At 52.1% G+C, this 9,507-nt stretch overlaps 1 protein-coding gene across 1 annotated transcript in view; it reads right to left on the reverse strand.

Annotated features, from left to right (window-relative positions):
* Positions 1 to 4,336, reverse strand: part of Cfap74 (cilia and flagella associated protein 74) — a 48,864-nt gene extending 44,528 nt beyond the window's left edge. Inside the window, exons 1-5 of the mRNA XM_013031431.1 lie at positions 4,261 to 4,336; positions 2,399 to 2,483; positions 2,155 to 2,295; positions 1,104 to 1,202; positions 126 to 230 (exon numbers count right to left, since the gene is read on the reverse strand). Of these exons, the coding sequence (XP_012886885.1) occupies positions 126 to 230; positions 1,104 to 1,202; positions 2,155 to 2,295; positions 2,399 to 2,483; positions 4,261 to 4,336 (506 nt within the window). The remainder of the gene's footprint in view (positions 1 to 125; positions 231 to 1,103; positions 1,203 to 2,154; positions 2,296 to 2,398; positions 2,484 to 4,260) is intronic.
* Between the last annotated feature and the right edge of the window lie 5,171 nt (positions 4,337 to 9,507).

Below are 9,507 nucleotides of genomic sequence, written 5' to 3' on the forward strand. Positions count from 1 at the left end.
CCTCTTCACTGAAGAGCAGCGCTGGGGTTTTAGGGTCTCTCCTTCACCCCATGCTAGGAATTGGCCCACCAGCTGCTCTGGGCTCTGCATCCTAGTTCGCTCCTCCAGAGCAATGCCCAGCTTACTGGGTCTCCTTCAATGTGGCTGTGATCCTCGACTGCAGGGCTTCTTCGTTCTCCAGCTCTGTGTGCAGGCGCCTGGATGCAGCCTGGAGACGGCCCACAGCTGCCCTGCGCACAGAGCACAGGGCCAGGTGGGTCTCTGGGCAGCACCTTGATTGTACCAAGAGATGGGTGGGGGAGCCTGGTGCCTCCAGGGCTTCTAACTTTCAGGAGCCAAGTCCACCACCAGACTGGCCAGAGGCAGGGGGCATGGCGCATGGCAGGGGCCAAGGCGGGGCCTTGCCAGAGAGCCCCCTCTCTCCTGCTGCCAGGGGCCACCCTCGGAACAGTAAGCCCTGCAGGCCTCAGACCCAGGAAAGACCCCAGCGCACTCCCCCAAACCCTGGCTGGCCCCTCTGTGCTGAGCTGCTCTGAACCCTTACTTTCTCCTCCATCCTGAAACCCTCCCACAGGGCAGCGGTCAGTCCCTGGATGTGACTATCTTATGGGTGGCTTGGGCAGGGCCTCAGCAATGGGAAGAGCACCATGGCACTCTGTGGATGGGACCCCACTGCATCTGTGGACGCAGAGAAGTGGCCCCAGCCACTGGTCGCGTCTGGGGTCCTCTGTGGACACGGGGCTGCAGCACCCCACAGAATTAGTGGGTTTACAGTCCCATCAAAGCGACCAGAGCTGGCACTGCCCCTGCATTAGCGTGGGCCCAGCCTTGTCCACTGCCTTGTCTGTGCCCCTTGCTGGAGTATGCTGCCTGCTTCCTGGCCTGCCTGAACACAGTGCGTGAACAGCACGTAGCCCGGTGAGTAAACAGAGAGGCTCATGGCACAGGCCCTGGCCCCCAGGGCCCCAACAACGCTCACATTTCCAGGTCCTCCAGCCCCCAAACCCCACCAGGACCCTGATGCCCTCTCAGCCCCGCAGGCCCCCTGACGCCCCTAAGTCACCCCTGGGCCTGCCTCAGGAGCCCACCCAGAGGCAACCTACATGTTGTTGTTCTCCCTCTCCAGGGTGGTCTGGGCTGCCATGTTCTTCTGCTGTTTGCTAAGCAGGCTCATCCGCTGGCGGCAGGCGCTCAGCTCCTCTCTGGAAAGGTGATTGAGAATTGGAGGGTAAGTTCCCAGTGCCAGTAGAAGGGGGCAGTGGGAGAGGTGGGACCCAGGGCAGAGGGTCTCGCTCACCCATGTTCTGAAAGCCTGGCCAAGGGGGTCAGCTGTGGAGCCCCAGAGGCAGCAACCCTGGGCTGCTGAGGGCAACAGAGTTTGCCTGGATCTACTCAGAAGAGCTCAGGCCTGAGGCCACTTGGACCACAGATCCTTGTCACATTCTAGAACAGAACAAAGCAGCATCCTGTGCCCTGGAGGAGAAGTAAGCTTCTGTATGTGTCTCTTCCCTCGGCTAAAAGTGACAGAATGCAAGGCAGAGCATGAGATCTAAGGGACACTGGAGGATGAACTTCAGCCAAGGTGCAGAGGACGACACATGTAGTCCCCTCCGGTCACTGGTGCTGAGGATGACATGTGCAGTCTCCTCTGGTCATAGATTTGCATCTGGGTTCGTGCAGAAGCACGTGTCCAGTCTCAGAATGGAGAGTCGTGACCCTGCAGTAGGCCTGCAGGGTCTTGGGCCAGGGTGAACACTATCGTCTGCGGTGGTGAGCCAGACCAGCTGCGTGGGAATTGCTGCCTTTCCTCTAGGTTCGGGATGTCTCTCCCCAGACACTGGGGACATGCCCTGCACAGCTGCCGCCAGGTTACTGGGAGAAGGCAGCATGAACCATGCAGACCAGGCCCAGCAGGAACCCAGGAGGCAGGAGGCTGCCTGTGAAGGCCTCACCACACCTGACTGGCCTGCTGGGGGCCAGACCAGTTAGGGGCTCAGAACTTGATAGACTGAGGGAGGGAGAAGGGAGCTGAGGCTGAGGGCACCATGACCATGGGGCTTGATGGGCTGCGGTGGGGTGGACTCTGGCAGGCCTGCCCCGTGGAGCTCCCAGGGACGCAGTGGGAGAGGCCCGGACCCTGGGCCAGCAGCTCACCTTGTCCTCTGAATGGAGAAGTCCTTCTCTTCCTGCATCTCATCCAGGAGCTCCAAGGTCTGGCGCAGGCGGAGCGCCTGGATTCTGTCTTGGATGCTTGTCTTCGTCTGCTCTGTGTCAGCTCCCGGCTCCTTTGCTGAACTTGGAATAAAAAAGACAGGAGCCACTGCTCATGCCATCTGTGGAGCCCAGCACCTCTGCTGTTCCCATACCCCAATGTGCAACTGTGCCCCCGATGTATTACCCACAGGGTCGGGGGCCCATGGCCATCTCAGCTCCCCTGGGATGCATTTCCACCTCAAACTCTGGATCCTCTTGCTCAGGATGTTCTAGAAATCAAGGCCACAGTTAAAATACACTGCTGACCAAACGTTTAAGTCTGAGCAGCTCAAAGGGACGGCAAGGGTGGACAGCAGAGTGGGCTGGGGACTTGGGTCTCCAGGACTCTTTTGAGAGGTGACCTGCCCTGTGTTGCTTCCTGTGCATAAAGTGGAGTTTCTAGAGGCCACAGCACTCGCACAGGCGACCTCCAGTGAGGTCACACATTGTGACTGGCAACAGTTTGTTATTGCCATTTTAAATGGACATTGAAATACTTTCTGCTTTGCTTTCTTTTGTGTCTGTATGTGTTTGGGTCCTAGGGCTTGAACTCAGGGCCTGGGCACTGTCTCTGAGTTTTTTCACTCAAGGCTAGCACTCTGCCATTTGAGCCACAGCTCCACTTTCAGCTTTTTAGTAGCTAATTGTACCTAAGAGTCTGAATGACTCTCCTACCCAGGCTGGCTTCAATCCTCAGATCTCAGCCTCCTGAGTAGCTAGGATTACAGGTGTGAGCCACTGGCGCCAGGCTGTGAGACTCTTATCACCAATAAAACCACCAGAAAACTGTAAGTGGCCCTGTGGCTCAAGTGGTAGAGTGCTGGCTTTGAGTTGAAGAGCTCAGGGACAGCACCCAGGCCCAGAGTTCAAGCCCCATGACTGACAAAAACAAAACAAAAACAAAAAACCCCAAATAACCGGGTGCCAGTAGCTCATGCCTGTAATCCTAGCTACTCAGAAGCCTGAGATCTGAGGATTGTGGTTCAAAGCCAGACAAACAGGAAAGTCTGTAAGACTCTTATCTTCAATTAACCACCAGAAAACAAAGTGGAACTGTGGTAGAGTTGAGCAAAAAGAGCTGAGACAGCACCCAGGCCCTAAATTGAAGCCTCAGGACTGGCACACACATATATTCACAGAATATCATTGCAGCTGGGCACCAATGACTCATGCCTATAATCAATCCTAGCGGCTCAAGAGGCTGAGATCTAAGGATTGAGGGTCAAAGTCAGCCTGGGCCAGTAAAGTCTATGAGACTCTTATCTCCAATTAATTACAAAAAAAAAAAAAAGCCAGAAATGGAGCTCTGGCTTAAGTGGTAGATTGCTAGCCTGAGCACAAAAGCTCAGGGATAATACCCAGGCCTGGCCTGAGTTCAAGCCCCAGGTCCAGCCTGTACACATAAAAAAAAATCACTACAAACTTCTAGCAAAACATGTCAAGTTGTTTACTGGGCTTATCTCTAGATCTTCAGCCTCTCTGCAGAAATGGTTGGTAAATCATTTAAAAAGGTCTCAGCCCAGGGCGGGAGGACAGAGAAGGGAGCCGGGGCTGAGGGGCAGCCCCTCCCATGGGAGATGGAAGGTTGGGGTGGGGAGGGGTGAGGTGGGGTGAGGGGTGTGCTGACACTCCTTCCCCACCAAGCCAGGAAAGGTGCTGTGGGTGGGAACCAGTTTTCAGACAGGAATGGCTGCCTGGAACCCAGCACAAGATCCAAATCAAGGACATCTCAGAAAAATTTCAGATCATCAGAAATTTTCAAAAGAAAAATCAGGAAAAGAAATAAAAATAGATCATATTCAGGACTGTGATAAAAATGTCATCTGATTTCTCAGTGGTGATGCTGGAAACTAGAAAATTACAGTCTGCCACTTCCAAAATTCTGAGCCACAATTTATCCTTTCAACTAAAACCAATAATATAACCTCTTGCTCTGAGAAAAGAAAAAGAACTTGGTAGATGGGCCAGCCCGTGGCAGGGTGTTGACACGCGGCGTGGCTTCCTTACGGTCCTCCATGGCGGGGGCGCGGGGGACGCTGTCCTCCAGCTCTGCCCCAGAGACTGGCCTGGTCACTTCTTCCATGTTAGTAGACAGGAGTGAGCTGAAAAAAATCCCAAAGTATACATGAACATGATCATAGCTTAAACAAAAATCCAGATTTTCTAAGAATTAACAGGCCACTGGTAGCTCAAGCCTATAATTCTAGCTATTCAGGAAGTTTAGAGCCAGCCATGGCAGACAAATCTGAAATCCACACAAATCTTTTGTGTGGATGCCGATCCTGGGGCTTGAACTCAGGGTTTAAGTGCTGTTCCTAAGCCTTTTTGTTCTAGGCTAGCACTCTACCACTAGAGCCACAGCTCCACTTCCAGCTTTTTGGCGATAAATTGGTGATAAGAGTCTCACAGATATTCCTGCCTGGGCTGGCTTCAAACTGTGATCCTCAGATGTCAGCCTCCCGAGTAGTTAAGATTATAGGTGTGAGCTACTCACACCCAGTTAATGTGCTTTTTCTAAGATAGATAAACTTCCGGAGGCTCAAGTCTTCTGGGGTCACCTTGCTTCTTTTCCTGTGTGGGAACTTCCATCTTCTCTACTCCATGGAGAAAGATGGGCACCTGTCCAGCCTCAGCACACCCCGCCCACTGGTGCTGAGCCCCCTTCCTGAGGACCGTGGGCTATGAGGACACCAGTCCTGCCACTGGGCGTCACCTGCTGCATCCTGCCTGGTAGCAGCCCTTCCTCCCACTACCACCTTGAACAGATGTCCAGGTACCACCAGAGTGGAGCCACACAGGTGTGGACGGTGTGGCCAGGGGCCGCCGCAGGAGTGGCACGTGCTGCCTCACCTCTTCCTTCCCATCCCTCTGCTGCTGGCTCTGCGGTGAGCAACGCTGACACCCGGACCTCTGAGCATGCCCACAACTCCGTGTCCTTCTCACAGCACAGCGAACAGGGCCGCCTGGGCCTCCGCCGGGGGCCTCTCCCATCACCAGGCCCACACAGCTTTGTGAACCCCAAAGAGCTCATGAAAATTGTTCCATTCTCGGGTCTACATTTCAGGCACAGTTGGACATTCATGGCGGAATTTTGAAGTGAGAGAATTGTCCTAATTTTTCTCAATGAGGTCAATTAAATGCCTTGTTCTGAGGTTTATTTACTACGAGAGAGTTGTGGTACTGTTTTGGAAAAGGAAATAAATGGTGTTGGGTGGGACTTGTCGCTATGGCTGGTACATTATTCTCTAAACTTGCCATTTTCTTTCTTTTCTTTTTGGTTGTGGAGATTGAACCAGGATGCTGCACTTGCTAGACAAATACTTTGCCACTGTGCTACATCCCAGCCCTGTCCCTGGCATTTTCTCACACTGACCAAGACCCGTCTGTGTGTGTGTGTGTGTGTGTGTCTGGCCACAACATGAGAAAAGGCATGAAACCCATGTTCATGTTCTAGGCACGAAAATTAAGAGCCCAGTAAACTTCCTAGTTCAGTGCAGAAAAAAAGGAAAATATTAACTTCAACCCCAACGAGATACCACTAGATACTCACGAGGATCAAAAATATACATAATGCTGGAAAGTGGAGGCATGGCTCAAGTGATCAGTCTTGAGTCAAAAAGATAAGTCACAGCACCCAAGCTCTGAGTTCAACCCCAATACTGGCACCAGAATGAAAATCCCAAATATATTCCTATTTATCAAGATAATGAGAAAATAGGATTTTGTACCAGGCCCTGGTGGCTGCAATCCTAGCTACTCAGGAGGCTGAGATATGAGGATCATGGTTCAAAGCCAGCCTGGACAGGAAAGTCCACGAGACTCTTATCTCCAATTAACCACCAGAAAACTGGAAGTGGATCTGTGGCTCAAAGTGGTAGAGTGCCAGCCTTGAGCAGAGTTAAGGGACAGTGCTCAGGCCCTAAGTTCAAGCCCCATGACAGAGAAAGAGAGAGGGGGGGGGAGGGACAGAGAGAGAAAATAGGATTTTTGAAGGCCACCACTTACAATCAAATCTCAAAAAAACACAAAGTACTTCAGAATATATACAGCAAAAGAGAATGCTTTGGAGATAAATGACGAGGCCCCGCTGGGGGACATTAAGGCAGACCTACATAAAAATAAATGGAACAAATGACCCAGTTTCTTCCACAAATAAATGTCATGGGCTGGGGCAGGGAGTTTCAGATGAAAAGGGCCTTAGGGACAACTCAGCCTCCTGCAGTGTAGGGCTGCACTGGGCTCCCAGATTCGAGCACGCACGTCCCAAAGGGAGACTGCTCTTAAGATCTAGCACACACTGGCGGTAGATTCTATTAAGAAATTACTGTTCATTCAGGTAGGGCTGATAATTATTTTGTGGCTATGCTAAAGGCAAGTGTTTAGGCTAGGCGCCGGCGGCTCCCATGCTCCCACACTGTAATCCTAGCTACTCAGGAGGCTGAGACCTAAGGATAGAAGTTCAAAGCCAGCCCAGGCAGGAAAGTCCATAAGAGTCTTATCTCCAATGAACCACTAGAAAACCGGAAGTGACACTGTGGCTCAAGTGGTAGAGCATTAGCCTTGACCTGAAGAGCTCAGGGACAGGGGCTGGGAAGGAGGCTCAGTGGTAGAGCGCTTGCCTTGCATGTTCAAGGCCCTGGGTTCGATTCCTCAGCACCACATAAGCAAAAAGAAAAAAGCTGGAAATGGCGCTGTGGCTCAAGTGGTAGAGCTCTAGCCTTGAGCTGAAGAGCTGAAGAGCTGAGGGACAGTGCCCAGGCCCAGAGTTCAAGCCCCATGACCAGACCCCCCCCCCAAAAAAAAAAGAGCTCAGGGACAGCACTCAGGCCCACAGTTCAAGCCCCATGACCAACCCCAAAAAAAGTTTTTCCAGGGGAGAGGGTGCAGGGACATAATCTATCAGCTTCCACTTCGCACAGCAGTGGCACAGTGCTGAAGCTGAGCGGCAGCCACCCAAGGACCAGGCTGCACTTTTCCCTAGCTGGAAGTTTCTCATGTTAGAACTTTAAATATATAAAAATCTGAACAAACAAATTAATGGGAGCTGGCACTGGTGGCTCATGCCTATTACCCTAGCTACTGTGGGGAGGCTGAGACCCAGGAGATCAAGGTTCAAAGCCAGGCCAAGGAAAATAATCCACAAGATTCCACCAGCAAACAAGTCTGGCTTGGGTAGGTGTTGGTGCTCACTTCACAGGAAGCTGAGATCTGAGGATTACAGTTTGAAGCCAGTTGGGCAGAAAAATCCATGAGACTCTAATCTCTAACTAACCGCCACTACCACTACTACCACCACCAAAACACCCCCAGAGGTGATATGCTTCAAGTGTAGAGCACTAGTTTTGAGCAGAAAAGGTAAGGGAGAGCACAAGGCCCTGAGTTCAAGTCCCAACACTGGCAACACACACATACATGCCTGGATGGAGTTTTCTAGGGCTGCTATAAAGAAACAGCACAACCACCCAGAGAGCAGAAACTTGTTCTCAAGAATGGTCCAGAGGCCAGAAGTCTAGAATCAAGGGCAGGCAGGGTTGTGCTCACTCTAATGATGCCAACAAAGGAACTGTCTGTTGCTTGTCTCTCCCCTAGCTTCTGATAGCTCTCTGGCTTGTATCAGTGAAATCCAGTCTTCACATGACACTGAGTCTGGCTTTGCTCAAATTTCGTTCTCTCTCCCTCTCTCTGTTGGTGTTCTCAGGGCTTGTGCTCAGGTCCTCTCACTCTTGTTTGGCTTTCTGCTCAGGGCTGGTGCTCTACCACTTTGAGCCACATCTCCAGCCCAGCTTTTTGCTAGTTAACTGGAGATAAGAGTTTGGCAGACTTTGCTATCCAGGTCAAATATCCAGGTCTCAGCTTCCTGAGTAGCTAGGAGTACAGGCATGAACTACCTGTGCATGTTAAACTTTTTTTTTTTTTTTAAATAAGGACACAAGTCATCTTGGATTAGGGTTTCACCTTATTCCAGAATAGTCCGATCCTAAGGATTTAGAACCAGCCACCCTATCTCCATAAAGGTCACATTCTTAGATACCAGGGTGAGATGTAAGGAGTTCAACATGTGATTTCCATTTCCCCCCAGCCCCTTTGGTGATGGACACCAAACCCAGGCCTCACACAATGCTAGGCCAGTGTTCCACTGAGCTATATCCAGCCCCCTGCAGCTCCTTGTGAGGGGCACAATTCTACTCATAACACAGGCAGCAGAGACAATGGAGGCCTTGCAGAGCCCCTGCAGGGATATGGTGGTGCAATGGGTGGGAAAAGGGAACCTCAGGAGCCTAAAGGTGCAGATTCATCAAGGGGGTGCAGTGAGGCCCCGACCCCCGTGAATTCAGGCACACAGAAGAGTGGACAAACCCCTGAGACAGCCAACTCACGAAGATGAGGCCACACAGGAACCCTGGGTGGGACGGGGCAGTGGCACCTGACCAGCATGGAGGTCAGCGGAAGGGCGCTGTGGAGGTGGGGAGGGTGGCTATGGAGCCCAGGCAGGGCCAGGCCCAGGTTCACCAGCCTGGGAGTAGTGACACATTTACATGGCTTCAAATCACTAGCACAATACCTGGGGAACCCCCAGGAAGAAGTGCTGAGAAGCTGGCAGGGACCCCTTTTGTCTCTGAATAGGGTTTTGGTGTGTCAGTGTTAGGTCTTGAACTCAGGGGCTAGGTGCTGTCCTTTAGCTTTTGTGCTCAAGACTAGTGCTCTACCACTTGAGACATAGCTCCACTTCTGGCCTTTTGCTGGCTAATTGGAGGTAAGAGTCTCCTAGACTTTCCTGCTTGGGCTGGCTTTGACCCATGATGCTCAGAGCTCAGCCTCTTGAGTAGTAAAATTACAAGTGTGGGTCATCAACCCTCAGGGAAAGAACAAAAACAAAAAACAGGGAAAAAAAAAAAACATTTTCAGCAATACTTGGGCTTCAAGCCAGGCCCTCGTACCTGCGCGGCACTCGGCCTCCAGCCTGTCTCTGTGTCCGCCTCCTAAGTAGTGAGGATCATAGGCATGAGCCACCCGTGCCCGCCTCGAGGTTGTAAAGACGAGTATATACAGTCTTACTCCGTGTAGGAGAAGTTTCAGCGCAGCTGGAATTTAACTCTACTCCAGAATGCCAGGATCGCGGTTCAAAGCCAGCCCCGGCGGGAAAGGCCGGGAGACTCCCAACTCCAATTAACTGCCAGAAAACCGGAAGTGGCGCTGTGGCTCCCGGGGCAGAGCTTGCGCCTCGGCCTGGAGAGCGCAGGGAGGGGGGAGGGA

This window comes from Dipodomys ordii, unplaced genomic scaffold (assembly GCF_000151885.1).
Source record: "Dipodomys ordii isolate 6190 unplaced genomic scaffold, Dord_2.0 Scaffold6, whole genome shotgun sequence".
Taxonomy (NCBI): domain Eukaryota; kingdom Metazoa; phylum Chordata; class Mammalia; order Rodentia; family Heteromyidae; genus Dipodomys; species Dipodomys ordii.